This window comes from Typopeltis vanoorti, chromosome 10 (assembly GCF_054136105.1).
Source record: "Typopeltis vanoorti isolate ZY-2024b chromosome 10, IOZ_Tvanoo_1.0, whole genome shotgun sequence".
NCBI classification, from domain to species: Eukaryota; Metazoa; Arthropoda; class Arachnida; order Uropygi; family Thelyphonidae; genus Typopeltis; species Typopeltis vanoorti.
Window position 1 is genome coordinate 21,556,091 of NC_143558.1, and position 17,874 is coordinate 21,573,964.

Consider the following 17,874-nt stretch of genomic DNA (forward strand, 5'->3'; position numbering starts at 1 on the left):
TTCAATTTTTAAGGGATAACTATCTGAGACAGCATGTAATTGAAAATGCTAGGGGGTTTGAGAGTGCTTGACCTGGTAATAGCATCTGAGAATTTGACTGTAATGAATATGATCATGTTGTCACCTATTGGTGAGAGTGATCATAAGGTCTTGACCTGGGAGGTGGCTAAAGGTGTGGAATTTTCGATTAAGACATGGTATATGTGAAATTACCGTGCTGGCAGGTACGACAAGCTTAGGAGATTGCTTGGATCAGTGCCATGGCATGTAAAACTGCAAGGGCTGGATGTCATTAAGTTAAGCTTGAGCTGCAAAAAAAGAAACAACTGTGAAGGGAATTTAAAGAGAAAGGTGACTTGCAGGCACACGAACGGTATAAAGAGCAGGCCAGAAGGGTAACGGGTGTAGTAAAAAAAAGCAAAAGTGGATTAATGAAGGAAAGTAACTATGCAAGCTAAAGAGAATCCCAAACAGTTCTTTCAATATGCTGCAAGCAAAAAAAAAACTATACATGGCAGAATGATTTTAAGGAATGACGATGGTAAGGAGGTCACTGAATCAGTCGATATATAGTGGAATTACTGAGCGAGCACTTTGCAAGAGTATATTATCCAGGTGATGACATTGAAAAAATGAAGGAACCATTAGTTTATATGGGAATTGTGATGAATGAAGTGGAGGTGAATAGTCTATTACAGAATCTTAATGTGAATACATCTGTGGGATTGGATGGTATACCAGCATGGGTCTTACGTAAAGCAACTAAAGAATTATCAATGCCCTTGACCATGTTGTTTAATTTGAGTCTTGGGTCTGGTTTAGTCCCGAAGGTGTGGAAAGAGGGGAAAATAGTTCCACTGCATAAAGGAGGATCCAATATTACTGTTGCAAATTACCGACCGATCAGCATATCAGGAGTCGTTGTCAAGGTCTTGGAGAAAGTAGTCAAGGGAAAAATGCAGGAATGGATCGATGAAAATGAGATATTGTACGGGGGGACAGCATGGCTTTGTGAAGGGTAGGTCATGCCTCAGTAACTTGCTCAAGTTTTATAACATAGTGACAGCTGAACTGGATAAGGGTAATGGGTTTACAGTGATACTGCTGGACCTGGCTAAGGCATTTGACAGGATACCACATGGAATTCTAATCCGTAAACTGCAACATATGGGAATGGATAGGTGGCTGGTTGATGGAGAGATATCAGAGAGTAGTTTATTCAGGAGTAGAGTCCAAAAGATGGCCTGTGACTAGTGGTGTGCTGCAGGGTTCTGTTCTTGGACCACTGCTGTTTAATTTGTTCATTAACGATATAGGGAAGGATCTAAGAGGAACGGTTTATTTGTTCGCTGATGATGCAAAGTTGGGTAGAGCAATAGTGAGTGCACAAGATGTCAAAATTTTGCAGGATGATTTGGATAGTTTGGAGTTCTGGGCTAAAGAGAATGGATGTCAATTTAATGTGACAAAATGTAATGCATTTTGGGGTGAAAAGATTAGCAGCAGTATACCACATTGGTAGAACTGTACTCCAGGAGATTGATGAGGCCAGGGACTTGGGAGTGTTGGTGGATAGGGAGATGAAGTTTGGGGGGCACATTGCAAAAGTGGCTAAATCAGCTCATCAACTCACTTGGTTGTTGAAAAATACTTTGACGAGCAGAGACGAGCAAGTTATTGTACCTCTGTACCGAGCCTTGATAAAATCTCATCTCGACTACTGTGCTGATTTCATCACCTAGGTTTCTTCTTGATGGGGAGGAGGTGGAGAGGATCCAGAGGTGAGTGACCAAGATGATAGCAGGTCTATGGAATGAACCTTATGAGAACAGGTTGAAGATTTGCAGGTTGCAGACATTAGTTGTTAGGCAGAAAAGGGGAGATATGATTGAGACATTCAAATTGCTAAAGGGTTTCTATAGGATTAATTCAGAGGATATTTTTGAGATCAGTACTGGTGGCGGGAGAACTAGGGGACACCTATGGAAGCTGGGCAAGAGTGTGGTTAGCAAGGGTGTTAGAGCTGGGTTCTTTACTTTTAGAGTGGTAAATGAGTGGAATAAACTGCCAGAGTCTGTTGTGGGTGCTATGATGGTGAGTAAGTTCAAGGCAAGGTATGATAGATCAAGGTATGAGAATGTCGTATAGTTGTGTGGACATGATGTTTAGGGCCTCCTTCGATGAGTCTAAGGACTCCCTGGAGTCGCCCGTAATAATAATGGTGGTCTCTTATAACTTCTGATAATGGTGGATAGGAATTTGAAGTTCAAAGGTCACATAGTAAAAAATGCAAATACAACTCCGAGGATAATTGCAAAGTTGAAGTGAACCTTGACATGTAAGGATAAGGAAGTCGTTTTTCCTCTTTACAAGGCCTCGATAAGACAGCACTGCATATTTGGTCTCCTTTGTTCCAAGGAGATAAAAAAGCTGCAGAAAGGATGCAAAGGGTGAGTTACACAGATTATATTGGGATAATGGAATTTAGATTATGAGGACAGATCAGTATGGTATATCCAGACAGTTAACAGGCGAAAGAGGTGGTGATATGCTAGAGGTCTTCTTAATTGGTGTTATAGGATATTGTCTGATGAAATGTTTTGTTATATGGAAGGCAGGGAGAGAGCACAAAAGGGGGGGGGGGATCCAAAGGGACTAAGAGCTAGATTTTTCTCTTGCTGAGCAGTGAGTGGTTAGAATAGTTTGACTTTTGAGGTAGTGAGTGCATCTAGTGTAAATGAGTTTAAGAGATGGTATGACAGCTGGTTTGGATGGTGTATAGTCTCCCTCAATGAGTCCTTGACTTCCTGGAGATCTTAGATGATGATAATGATAACAAACCATCCCTGAGATACTTGATCAGTCTATGATTTGCTACCTCTTTCTTGGAGTTTCCTTCATTGAAAAGAAACTGTCCTTCTCTCTTTCTTCTCTCTTGCGACCTGCCAGCATTGAGACTTTGAGAATTAATTCATTGAGAATTAAATAGCTACTTTCTCACAACACACACACACACACACACACACACACACACACACACACACACACACACACACACACACACACACACACACACACACACACACACACACACACTATTCCATCCAATCCCATGGTCATATTGAGATTTCACAATATCCTAAACACTGTCACCTCATCTATCTTCATCAAGCACTACTGTTGGTAACTACCAACACCTAAGCTTATCATTATAGTATCATCTCTAAATTTGCTTTATCCATTTCACATCATGGTGATCAGATTTGAGCAGTAACCGAATACTTTCTGATCAGAACCTTATATAATGGGACCACAACCATCTTATCTCTGCTTGTAAGTCCTTCTCAGTATTGCAGAATTCCTCAGGATTGTCATCACAACTTTTGCTATGTATCTCCTGAACTTCAAATTTATATCCATTATCATCCCAAGATTCTCTGCTTCCTCCAGTATAGTTCTGTCAATAGAGTATACAGCCTTCCATTTGCAGATGTCAAATTTCAAAACTTTATACTATTCAACATTTTCAACATTCTTTAATCTTTCCCATTCTCACACTTACTCACCTGCATCCTCTCCACTCCCCTACTTTCCAAGATTTTGCACTCTCATTCTCTTATTTTACTAAACACTACTTTCTCCAGACATCTCACTCTAAATTACTAACTATTATAATAACAGAATTAACTCACATAAATTATTCTTTATTCATAGAATTTTCACCTGAGTATCACAGGCATCATCATCAGTACAGGTACAAGGCTAATTAAACAATAACTGTTATATTCACAAAGCGCCACCTAAGTAGCTAAGGTTAAATTTCCTAAATTTATTTTATTATTATTATTTATTTATTTATTTTATCTATTTTTAAGAATTTAAATTTAATTATTTAGTTATTTAATTATTAAATAATAATTATTTTTATTCAATTATAATAATTATTTTTATTTATTTTTTTTTTATATATATATATGTGTATACAATTATATGTTAGGAAAGATTTGTTGCTTTATAAAGTACTATCTCCCACAAGGGGGAAAGACATAGACCATCGGATCTGTTTAGGTTAGGGGAGTGAAGTAATGTTTCTTTGTATAGCAGTTCCATTACGAACCGACTTTTGTGAATGACTTTTGTCTTGTTCCACTTAACTCTATGTCTGGTGTTGATGGCATGTTCTGCAATTCCAGACTGTTCGGGTTCAAGGTACTGGATGTACGACTGGTGTTCTTCTAACCGGACCTGAGCAGATCTTCCTGTTTGTCTGAAATATGATAATCCACACGAGCAGGGAATCTGGTAGACACCTGGATAGCTGAGATGTGGGAGCTTGTCCTTTGGAGACATTAGGAATGTGGAGATTTTTCTGATGGGTCGAAAAGCCACACAGATATTTAGTGGTTTTAGCACCTTAGCTATGCGTTCACTAACCCCATATACATAGGGGATACATAGCTATATGTGTAGGTTCTTCTGTACTTAAGAGGATGCTGGAGCACGACTACTTAAAGCTCATTTTATGAAGGACTTCTTATAGCCATTGGATATGAAGGAGGAATTAATATACTGTAATTCTTTTTTTGTAAAAGTTCTTCTGAAGGACAAAAGGATTTGGCTCTATGAACTAGCGGTTTTATAGTACCTGCCTTCTGGCTGGGATGATGATGTGATTCAGTGTGGATGTACTGGCCTGTATGATTCTCTTTCCTATAGACTGTGAATTGTAGATAACCATCTGGTTGGCGAAGAATCAAGAGGCCTAGAAAGGCTAACTGCTTATTTACTCCTACTTTTAGGGTGAACTGGATCCTTGGATGAAGTGCATTAATTTTTGAGAGAAACTGTTGTAGTTCTTCTGAGGTGCCCTTCCATATGGCAAAAATGCCGTCCACATATCTGAACCAAATGTTAGGTCTGGGTGTAATGTTATCAAAGATACGTTGTTCGAAATGCTCCATGAAGTAGTTGGCAATAGCAGAAGATATTGGATTACCCATGGCTGTTCCTTCGATTTGTTGGTATAACTGGTTTTTTGAAGGAAAAATAACCGGACTTTATTACAAATTCAAATAATTTGACAATGTCTGGAGGAAATTCTTGGTGTAGTAATTCTATGCTGTCCGACAACGGAACATTCGTGAATAGTGAAACAACATCTAGACTAATCATAATCTCCGAATCGTCTAGATGCAGATCGTAAATTTTATTTCTGAAGTACACAGAATGTTTTTTATATTAGCAGTTCTTCTAGTTGAAGAAGTGAGTAAATTTGACAGAAATTTTGATATTTTGTAAGTGGGACAACCTATACAGTCTACAATCGGTTTTATGGAATTCCTGGCTTATGTACTTTTGGAAGACCATATAATCTCAGTGGGTGCCCAAAGGAGGTCTTTAGTGTTTTCTTTTTATCTTCATCCCATATCGATATTTTTTCTATAAGGGCATTAAGCTTTTTTATTTGACTGCCGGTAGGATCTGAAGTGAGTGGCCTATAAGTCGAATAGTTGCGGAGTAACAGTGATATTTTTCTCTCGTATTCTCTTCTGTCTTGGATGACTACAGCCTTCCTTTTGTCAGCTTTCGTAATAATTAAGTTCTTGTTATTTTTTAGTGATTTCAGTGCTTTTTGTCCAGCATACAATAGGTTCGGCCGCGGAGGCTTGGTGTTAAAAAGAATTTTTGCACACTCGAATCGTGTTCTGTTAGCTGATTTTTGGGGTAAGCATCAAATACTTCTGTCTATACTATGGAAAAAGTCTATTATGGGTACTTTATTCGGAGCAATGGCAAAATTATGCCCTTTTGACAGAACGAAACGTTCGCTGTCTATCAGTGGGCAGCCTGATATGTTGATCACTACTCTATCTGTATCAATGACAGTATTACTAGATTTGGGGTGGCTCACCAGTGAATCAAACTTGCATTTCAATCTATCACGGGAAGCATTAAAAACCTTTCGGTATGACATCGATGAAATGCATAAAACGGTGTTAAAATTTTCAGTCTCTAATACTGGTTCTATAGCGTTCTTGATATCTATTATTTCTTTGTTCAGAAGGGCAAGAGATTTCTTTGCTTCTTATAGCTGACAATTTAACAGTGACCTACTGGCCTTTATATAAATCCGATGGGCTCTTTGAGACTCAAAAACTTCTTTTAGTTTACAGCAAGTAAACTAAAAGTAAACTCACTCTAAATCTGCTCATGAATAATCCATCAGTCATAAGTTCCTTTATCCACCAAATTCACTCCATACCTTTACATACTGCATATCATTTCTGCATAACATCTCCATTGATTCATTAACAATCATGGCCTATCACATTATAACATTTCACTCCTATCACAACCAACCAGCTAACCAACAATTTATATTCTTTTTGCTGCTGCTTCTTGCTTAATGCAGGAGGAGGGAAAGTTATTATTATTATTTGACACCTTCAAGGAGTCCAAAGACTCATTGTGGAGGGCACATTACTCCATTATACAACTCACCATTTCCGCTTAATCCTCCAACTACACAACTCTACTACCATTAACATGCACAATGCCATCTATTGCCCATGACCAAAATTATTTTGCATCTGTAAATTGCATGTGTGTGTGTGTGTGTGTGTGTGTGTGTGTGTGTGTGTGTGTGTGTGTGTGTGTGTGTGTGTTCGTTCTCAAGGTTGATTTGCCTGTATTCAGATGAAAAACCCAAGTTTCTATGAAGAAAAACCCTTCTACCTCCATCTAAGATCAGCTAACTTGCCTTCAATTGAAAAAGCCCATATGAAAAAGTTTGTCTGAGGTGTACAATATTGAAGTATAGACAAGCTGTTCTTTTTTTATAATTTACCAGTTGATCTTTATGTATTTGTTTTCTATTTTTTTCCTAATTTATGCCTTTTGAATCTTTTTTTTTTATCCACCCATTCATTTATTTTCCTAAATAACACTTTCTTCATACATCTGTGACATTAACTGATGGGAAAATAGAGATTGATGAATTATGCTTAGGGTATTGCAAAACTTTAATGCAATTAATGTTCTTCATAAATCTATTGATCTACTGTTTTATCATTACACAAACTTGTATTTATATATTGCATTTTTCTTGCAGGTGAGTGTGGATCTAGGTAACCTAGACATGAGTAAGTGGGGGAGTGATCACATGATGCTAAATGTAATTCCCCAGGGTCTTAACATTAGTGGGATAATCATTAGAAGGTGAAACAGTGGTTGTGAGATGAAGAGTGTATTGCAGTTTATGGACACTAATGCCAGACATATTTGAAATAATGGTGAGGAGGTTTTGGGATTGTTAGTTCAAATTGACCAACATCTTCTGTCAACTAAGTCTTGCTTAGTTGACAGAATGGGAAGATGAATTTTGCTAATGATAGCAGAAGAAATGAAACTGAAGAAAGTAAAAGTACATCGGGAAGACAGGGATGCAGATGGCAGCTCAGCTGATGAGAGATAGCCCAACAGAATGAAATACAGTATATAGTTGGTTGTGCTATAAACCAGGGAGTAAAAGGGTATAACTTTCATGGCTTAAACATGTAACAAAAATTATATAGAATTTATTCAAAAATTCTAATATATTTCATCCAACATATTGTTTTATGGAGCATCTAGAAAAAGAACTCTTGGACACTATATTCCCTCATCCTCATATATGGTTATGTTTTGTTGATGATATATTTGAAGTCTGGTCCCACACTGTCAGAATTACTTAAGTTCTTAGAGAAAACAAACTCCTTGTACTCCTGTATCAAATTTATTATTGAACGTAAATCCCATAACCAACTACCCTTTTTGGATACCTTAATAATTCATAATCCCACAGGCCATGTTGAATTTTCAGTTTATTGGAAGCCAACCTTTATTGGCAGATACATTCACTCATCCTCCCACCTTCATTCATCACAAAAATGGGTATTACTAGAATTTTGTATATAGAGCTCATACAGTCTACTCTTCTGATCCCTTTTTGTTAGATGAACTGAATAAAATTAAAAGCAATCTGATATGCCTGCCTGGTTGGCTGAGTGGTTAGCATATCCGCTCTCCAGCCAAAAGGGTACAGGTTCGAATCCCATCGTGGACATGGATGTTTGTGATTGTCTGTGAAAATAATAGTGGTGATGGTGGACAGTAGACAGGGCCGGCATTACCATTTAGACAAACTAGGCAAAAAAACAAACTAGTGCAAAACTTTCAAAATTTTTCAAAATTGAAGGCAAGAAAAATTTAAATTTGATTTTCATATATTATACATATTGTATATTACTTTGTATATTATTAATAAAGCATGCCAAAATAATTTTTATTTTTTATATTTAAAATTTCATTTTAAAAAATATCCAACTTGTGAAATAAGGGGTGCACTTGTAAACTTTTCCTATGGTGCAAAATATCCTGGCACCAACAGTGGCAGTAGATGGCATTGGTGTAGATGAGGCAGTTTGTGGATGAGGTTGAGTGGTGGAGACGGAGAGTTGTAGAGTAGGTGCCCTCCCTCGATGAGTGTTAGGACTCCCTGAGGTGTCAAATAATAATATGTAATGGATACAATAAAACATTATTGTTAATTATCTGGTAGAAGAATGATAACGAACAAAAAATTCTTGTTAATTATCATCTTTCCACCAGACTACAGTCCATTGTGAAAAGAATTTCAATACCATGCCTTAAAGGAACCTCGGAATAAATAACAAGGATTCTTCGTAAATTCAATCTCTACACTTCCTTCATACCAGCTTGGAAACTTGTTCATCTCTTTCTTCTAGATTCATGGAAAGAAAGTATTGTATCTTTCAATATCCTTTTCATATCAGCATGTTATCCTCAACTTAGCATCCAGTCCTGTTTTACTAATGTGAATTTTTTTATTGAACTTGGTCATTTAGCAATACTTTCTTCATTCTTAATATTAGCACTTATAAATAATCTTAGCATTTATAGACAATCATAACTATTCACACTTTCCTCCTGTTGGTGAACGTGAACATGAAGTAATCACCTGTGTGGTGGCTGGTTATATGCAGACTCTTGTGAGGAAAAGATATATGTGGAATTATAAGACTGGTGATTATGACAAGCATAGGAGACAGCTTGGAGCTATAGCAGCTCCAAGATCATGATATATTTCCTTACTGCTAAACAAGGAGTTTAGCAGTAAGGAAATAAATGCTGCATGGGAACTGACAAAGAAATACATAACAGCATTAATATGTGAATGTATTCCGAAGGCTAAAAGACTGAATAAGGTAGGTGTAAAATGGATGAATGTGGAGCTTAAGCATGAAATCTGGAAAAAGAAAGTACTTCGGAGGAAGTACAAGATGAATAATGGTAATAATCAGTCACATGAAAAGTATAAAGAACAAGACAGGAGGGTAACTCAGTTATTGAGGAAAACAAAAGCAGATATGAGCAGAAAAGTTAGTCAGGGGTTGTTATCGGATTGACGTAAAGAGATTTTTCATAGAATGGGAGAGGGGGGGGGATAGAACAAGACGGCATCGCTGGAAACTGTATAAGAAGGGTGTGAGGAGTGGGTTCTTTGCATAGATAGATTGGTGAGTGGAACACATTATATGAGTGTGTTGTGGGTGTAGACACATTGAATCAGTTTAAAGCATGGTTGGATGAGTACTGTATGCAATAGTGTGTACCTCCCATGATGAATCTCTGACTCCATGGAGGTCATATGTTAATATAATAATGATATATAATGATGATGATATATAATAACCAGAAGACATTTCTTTGTTTTCTTAATTCTTTAAGGAATGTCCTAATATTATTTAATCTGTAATTATCTCATATTTTCAAATATGGTATCATGATGAGATGTTTGAACCAGTAATTTAGTATTAGTTTTATATTTTTTTGTTCTTTTCATTATTATTCTGGTTAATAGTTCTTATTAAAATGCAGAAATAACAGATGTTTTCATCCAGATTTAATAATAAAGAATATGAATTTTTTGCAGCATTATTATGTGTGCATATCATTCAGAAAGTTCACCTTCATCTTCTTTATTATCACCATATTCAAGTTTTCTTCTGCAGACATTAGCTTCCCAGGAAGATTTTGTTAGTTGCTTTAGCAAAAATTGGAATGCCTTTACATATCTTGCATCTTGTGATACACAGCAGGTTAGAAATTTAATATTTACTTTTGATTCCTTTTTTTTAGTTAAGTAAATTAATTATTTAAAAATGTTTAATTATTATCATTAAAAAATTATGCTCTCAATATCATAGTAAATCATCTATATTCCAAGAAAGATACTGGGAAGATGACAAGGGAGTGATGACAAGAGGCCATCCCCGGAAGTTATGAAAGGAAACTGTTTGCATGAGGGTGAGGAGTGGTTTCTTTGCATGGAGGGTGGTTGAACTATGGAATGCATTGCCTGATGGAGTGGTGAGAGCAAGAACGGTCAATGAGTTTAAGGAGTGGTATGATAGACTTTGTGTTTCTCGGGGGGGGGGGTGACCTCTCCTCGGTGAGTCTTGATAGACTTTGCGTTTCTTAGGAAGGACCTCCCACGATGAGTCTTTTGACTCCATGGAGGCCTGAATAATAATAATAATAATAAAAAGATAGTTGATTAATATATAGTTAGTGGTTCAGGATTTGAGATGATAATATTCTCAAATCTTGAAAAATCACCAATTTTTGAAAATATAGACTGTGATTTAAAATGCATTAAACATCATTAACTTTGTAATACCAACATCCTTCATTTGCCAACTCAAACATAAAGCAAATGAATTAGGTGCTCTGAAGATGTCTTTTTAGTCAGTGATGTTCCTTATAATGTAGGAAATTCAAAACTTACCAGTCATTTTGTTATAAGAATAGAATGCTTTTTTTTTTTTTTCAAGTTAGAGCTGTGATCTGTATTTGAATACTATCAAATACATTTTTATTATTCAGGACCTTCATGGAGTCGCAAGGCTCATCATAGAAGTAGTATCCTGAACAACACAAAGTCTATCATACCCTTTCTTAAACTCATTCACTGTTCATGCTCTCATGACCCTATCAGGCAATGCATTCCATGGTCCAAACACCCTTCACACACACAAAAAAATAAAAATAAAAAAATAAAGGCACTCCTCACCCTCTTACTTACCACTTCCATTTGTAACTTCCAGTGATGGTCATTTGTCCATGCTTCTTCCTCTTGATCTATCATACAAAAGAACTCCTTACTGTCAATTCTGTAACTATTCCCTCAGCAATTTAAATGTCACAATCATATCATCTCTTCTTCTTCTGTTGACCAAATCCTGCAGTCCTCATTGACTGCAATGCATTCCACGGTTCAACCACCCTCCACGCAAAGAAACCACTCCTTACCCTCTTGCTCACAGTTTCCTTTCGTAACTTCCAGGGATGGGCTCTTGTCATCACTCCTTCCCGCTGATCAACCAAGCGAAAGAACTCCCCAGTGTCAACCCTGTAACCACCTCTCAACAGTTTAAAAGTCTCAATCATATCACCTCTGCTTCTTCTATCCACCAAACTCTGCAATCCACATTCCCTCAGCCGATCCTCATAACTATCCTTGTACAGTCCTGAAACCATCTTTGTCATCCGTCTTTGTATCCTTTCCACATTTAATTTATCCCCTTCAAATCCTGGGGACCAAATCTGAGAACAATAGTCCAAGTGTGGTCCGATCAGAGACTTATACAACGGAATGATAACCCTCTTATCTCTGCAGGTCAGTGTCCTTCTCATAATTGCAGCAATCCTCTCTGTTACCTTCACCACCTTTGCAATATGTCCCCTAAACTTCAGGTTTCTATCAATCATCAACCCCAGATCTCTTGTCTCCCCTACTTCCTCCAGTATAACTCCTCCCATAGAGTATGCAGCATCCCATCGATGTTTCCCAAACCTCAAGACCTTACATTTTGCTTTATTAAACCGACATCCCCATTCATTTACCCATCTATCTAGCTTATTTAAATCCTCTTATAGGTGGATTAATACAGTAAAAATTACCTTAGAAGATAGAAATATAAGAACTGATAATGTTGGAGTCTTGACAGTTAACAGACTGATTTGGAGGAAAATTTTAGATAGGAAGCTAGTAATGATATAAATTTTTCATGTAGGACTATCATATCCTGAACATCCCTTGAGGGTATATGTCAGGAATCTGATGATGAACTTCTTTATCTCAAATATGGAGGTACAGTTGCTAGTTCTTCAGCTGTTTTTGCTGATTCCATAATCATCTTCTTTAGGAATCAATCATAAGCTAATTACAATTTTAAATACTTTAATTAGGTATTATATGCTTCTTTATCTCAAAGATATCAAAAAAGTTTTGTCAGTATAAACCTGCCTATTATATACAGGCATTTTATCTTTCTTGATTAAAATAAAGTTGGAAGCATTTTGCTCTTGCTTGAAAACAGGCGATTTTATATTAATTAATGTTTAAGAACCATCACACTAATTGAATCTTTTATCTGAACGGCTGCACTTTTTAACTTCCTGTGAAAATATTTATACTAAAATTCCTGAATCATCTAAAATGTAATATATTTTTTGATTTGAACTAAGACCTTAATAAATATTAACAAATTTTAGCATCTGTATTTTAGTATAGTGGTTGATGTAGGATGATATAATACACAGAAATTGAAGTGGCAGGGTACAGCATTTTTCAGCAGAATAGGAAAGGAAAACGTCGTGGTGGAATACCACTTGGCAGTGACACTAATAGTTTTGAAAGCATATGGTGTGAGGTAGAAGTGGCCAAGACTGTATATTTAGTGGGGTGTTGCTACACACCAGGGAGTACAGATGGTGGGGAGCAGGAGATGTTAGGCAGTTGAGCTTGGCAAGTGCAAGAAGAATGATTGTTATGGGAGATTTTAACTACAGCAGTATAAACTGGGAAGAGGAAAATGCATGTAGTAATAAGGGAATGGAATTTCTAGAATTCTTGAGGGACAAATGTCTTGGGCAACATGTAAGAGAGGGAACAAGAGATTCAAGAGTTCTGGATTTGGTCATAGCATCAGAAGAGCTGATAATAAGTGAGATGACATCTCTCCCACCAGTTGGAGAGAGAGAGAGTGACCGCGCAGTTTTGACTTGGAAGATGAATAGACATGCAGGTGTATCAAAGAAAAGGGAATGTATGTGGAATTATAAGACAGATGATTCTAATAGTCTTAGGTATCAACTAGGGGCAGTTCCATAGAGGGTAGAATTGGAAGGCCAGGATATCATTAGTGCTTGGGAAATTGCGAAGGAATATTTGTTAGCAGCAATACTAAGCTGTATTCCACAAGTGAAGAAGTGGACACAGTGTAGTGTAAAGTGGATGACAAGCTATATCACACAGGAACTGCAGTTGAAAAGAGGTTATGGAAGAGATATAACGAGAGGGGTGGAGGGCAGATACACGAAGAATATAAGATGCAGGCCGGGAGAGTGACCAGTATGGTGAGGAAGGTAAAACTGGAATATCAGAAGAGATTGGCACTAAGATCCAAAGAAAATCCTAGGGAATTTTTAGCTGTGTGTCCAGTAGGAGGGGAAATGATTATGGAAGAATAACATTGCGGGATAAAAAAGGGAATAGAGTCACAGATGCAGAGGACATAGTGGAGTTGTTCAATGAGCACTTTATTGGAGTATTTCATCCTGGAGAAGAATGTTTTAATACTAGAGGGATAGGGCAGGTTCAGGATTTAGAGGTGCAAGAAGAGAGTATGTTCCAAATACTGAGTACTCTGGATACCAGTAAAGCTGTGGGACTGAATGGTATTTCACCATGGGTTTTGAGAGAATGGGCTAAAGAACTGACAGCTCCGTTGACCTGGCTCTTCAATAAAAGTCTGGCTGCCGAAAAGGTACCTAAAGAAGGTAAGATAGTGCCACTGCACATGGGCGGTAGCAGACTGGAAGTGTCTAATTATAAGCCAGTTTATATGTCGTCAATAGTTGTTGAGGTTTTGGAGAAATTAGTGAGGGACTATATACAGCGTTGGGCAGATGAAGGTAATGTTATCTGTAAGAATCAATGTGGATTTGTTAAAGGACACAATTACTTTAGTAATATGATTGCCTTTTATAATGATGAGCAGTTGATGAGGGAAAGGCATATACTGCCATTTTTTTGGATTTTGCAAAGGCATTTGACAGGGTACCACATGACAAGCTGATATTTAAGTTGCAGCACATGGGTTTAAATGTCGGCTTAGTCGACTGGATTCAGGATTGACTGTCTGATAGGTATCAGAGAGTTGTGTATGGTGGAGCAATATCAAGGAAGCAGAGGATTACAAGTGTGTTCGACAGGGCTCAGTACTGGGACCTGTATTGTTCAACCTTTATATCAATGACATTGTCAGTGGATTGCAAGGGGATATATTCAGTTGTTTACAGATGATGTGAAGCTGGGAAGGGTTATCAGTAATAGTGCAGATGTGGCAGCTCTGCAAGAGGATTTGAATAAACTAGACAGATGGGCAAATGAATGGGTGTGTTGGTTTAATGCAGCAAAATGTAAGGTCTGGAAGTTTGGGATCCATTGATGGGAGGATGCATACTCGATTGGAGGAGCTATACTGGAGGAAGTAGGGGAGACAAGTGATCTGGGGATAATGATTGGTGGAAAACTGAAATTCAGAGAGCATATTGCAAAGGTGGTGAATGGAACCCAGAGGATTGCTGCCATACTGAGAAGGACGCTGACTGCAGAGATAAAAGAGTTATCATTCCGTTGTATAAGACTCTGATCAGACCACACTTAGACTATTGTTCTCAGATTTGTTTTCCAGGATTAAGGGGATAAATTAACTGTGGGAGGGGTACAGAGGCAGATAACAAAGATGGTTTCGGGACTGTACAATGTCAGTTACAAGGATCGACTGAGGGAATGTGGACCACAGAGTTTGGTAGATAGAAGAAGGAGAAGTGATATTATCGAGACTTTTAAACTGTTGAGAGGCAGTTACAGGGTAGCATTGTGGAGTTCTTTCACCTGGTGGAAAGGCGGGAAGGAGTGATGACAAGGGGCTATCCATGGAAGTTACAAAAGGAAGCTATGGTGAGGAGTGGTTTCTTTGCATGGAGGGTGGTTGAACCATGGAAAAAATTGCCTGAGAGAGTGGTTAGAGTAAGAACGGTAAATGAGTTCAAGGAGTGGTGGTATGATAGACTGTGTTTCCTAAAAAAACAACCTCCCATGATGAGTCTTTTGACTCCATGGAGGTCTGGATAATAATAATAAATTTTCCAGTAGGACATGCTATTGTCCTGTTGGAGTGACTATATGCTGTTCTTGTTCGGATGTCAACATTTTTTATTTATGTATTTTTTATGTAATCCATTCATTCTCTTCTGTAACACAAACATTGTGGTGTGGCCATTAATAGTTTCATTTCACAATAATCAATAATAAACTAGCATAGCTATTGTCAACAGTTAAGTACATTGAAGAGTATGATTTACGGCAGTTGTATTTGTGGTAAGAAGAGTCTTTTAAATCTAAAAGTTTGTTTCTGAAAGTTTTAGACCACGTGCAAATGCGATTGAAGGCAAAAAATATGATGTGAGAGCTCTCTTCCTTGCATGTTGTTGGTTGTCATACATAAATTAACACTTTTTAGCTTGGCCTATTTGTATCCAATATGCAGTTGACAGGTAGTCCTACCAAAAAATAATTATCATCTTTGTCATGTTCAGAGATTAGTATATCTACTTTACCTTTCTATAAAGTGGTAACTGAAACTGAACAAAACATTTCTTTTAAAAAAAAGAGTATCTTTTTTTTGTTAACCCATATGAGACATTACAAAATGTATAACACAACAGTGCTTTGTATGGAGAAGTGGTTAAGGAGAAAGAGAATATCTGTTAACAAGTTTATTGAAAACCTGGGAGTTGTATCATTGGGGAAGGGACAATATTATTATTATGGGCTACTTCATGGAGTTCTTAGACTCATCAAGGAGGCCCTAAACATAATGAAAAGCAGTATCCAACATTTGCACAATATCTATCACACTTTGCTTTGAACTCATTCACAGTCATGGCACACACAACAGACTGGCAACTTCTTCCACTCATTTACCACTCTCCAAGCAAAAAAATCTAGTCATTCTGTTTACAATCCTGACACCCTTGCTAACTACACTCTTGCTCAGTTTCCAAGGATGGCCTCTAGTTCTCCCACCACTAGACCTGTTCTGAAAAAATTTCTTCTCTATTAATCTTGTAAAAATCCCTTCAGTAATTTGTATGTCTCAATCATATCACCTGTTTTTGCCTGTCAACCAATTTCCATAACCCACAGATCTTAAGCCTGTCCTCATAAGGTTTAATTCCATAGACCTGCTATCATCTTAGTCACTTGCCTCTGGATCTTCTTCACCTCCTCTTCATCCACAAGAAACCCAGATGGCCATATCTGCCCACAGTAGTCAAGATGGGGGTCTTACCAAGGCTCTATATAAAGGTATAATAACCTGCTTGTCAGGATATTCTTTAGTAACCAAGAAATCCAATGAGCTGCTTTAACCACTTTTGCAATATGCCCTCTAAAGTTTAACTCCCTATCCACTATCACCCCCAAATCTTTGGCTTCATCAATTTCCTGGAGTACAGTTCCATCAATGTAGTATACAGCTGGTAATCTTTTCACCCCCCCCCCCCCAAAATGCATAACCTTACATTTTGCCATATGGTGCAGCTGTGTCCAACAGCATTAGATGGAATAAAGGAAAAAGATGAGAAGTTGGTTCAATATATTTGGATTTTAGCAGTGTATGGTTGTTGTCTAGTACCTTTTGGTGTTCTGACATGATTGGAGAAAAGTAGAGAAGTGGTAGCAATTAGTTTGGTGAAGCACCACCCACAAAAGTACGTATAAAAAGCATAATACAGAAACATAGCATCTTTGAGAAGGTGACTGTAAGAGAAGAGGTTCACCTTAAGCAGATTGTCCTCTTCTGTATACAATCAAGAGAATTCTTAGGGAGATCTTGGGTATACTACCTCAAATGTGAGAACAATATATTCTAAGGTCATTCAGATTTGAGATTTATAAAGCATTAGAATTTAAACAGAAGAGCAGTAGTGTTTTGAACAAAAGATATACACCAAGTTTTTTGGAACCTGAGGAAATTGATGTAATATGTTTATACCAGATATGCTAAATGTGGAAGCCAACTGAAGAAGAGAATACTGATCTTGACTGGAAATCAGAATGTTATCAAAAGTAAGAGGGAGTGAAGCACAATCTTTCTTCCAGGTAATAAGACATGACCATGTTTTGATAGCATTGAAATTCACTAGATTTTCTTCACCCACTTGAATATAGTGGGTAATTAGTGTTTAAGACTTTGGTTTATGGAAAGATCCTTAAGCTTGAATGATTTGAATACTACAAGGTTCCTTGAATGAAGAAGAATAGAGAGTACTGTCATAAGCAAAACTATGGACAGTATTTAAAATCAGAGAGAGAAAATCATTTAAGGTAAGTGAGAAAGTCAGTATAGGTAAGAGTACAGTATCCTGGGGTACTCCATAATTGATAAAGAAATCCGATGTGAGGAAGTCATCCATCATGTCACACTCCTGCCATTTATGATTGGCAGTCCAGTGTCATAAAAGGCAGGAGAGGGGGAGAGCCTAAGATGGTCTTGGTGAAAAGGCCTTGATATCACACATGATCATATGCCCTTGAAATATCATGCAACATAAGCTCCTCCAAATCTTTCCATGACCTGTGTCCAAAGGTTGGTAATGTTAGCGATGAGGTCTGTTTTAGAATGAAGGAATCTGTATCATTGATCATTAATTATTATTAAAACATTTAAGGAATAGAAC

At 37.4% G+C, this 17,874-nt stretch overlaps 1 protein-coding gene across 2 annotated transcripts in view; it reads left to right on the forward strand.

Annotated features, from left to right (window-relative positions):
• LOC150102217 (SANT and BTB domain regulator of class switch recombination) overlaps nucleotides 1-17,874 on the forward strand; it is a 213,683-nt gene that overhangs the window by 28,842 nt on the left and 166,967 nt on the right. For both annotated transcript variants that reach the window (XM_090399431.1, XM_090399432.1), the window contains exon 2: nucleotides 9,995-10,160. In XM_090399431.1, coding sequence (XP_090255557.1) covers nucleotides 10,002-10,160 — 159 coding nt within the window. In that variant the 5' untranslated portion in view covers nucleotides 9,995-10,001. The remainder of the gene's footprint in view (nucleotides 1-9,994; nucleotides 10,161-17,874) is intronic.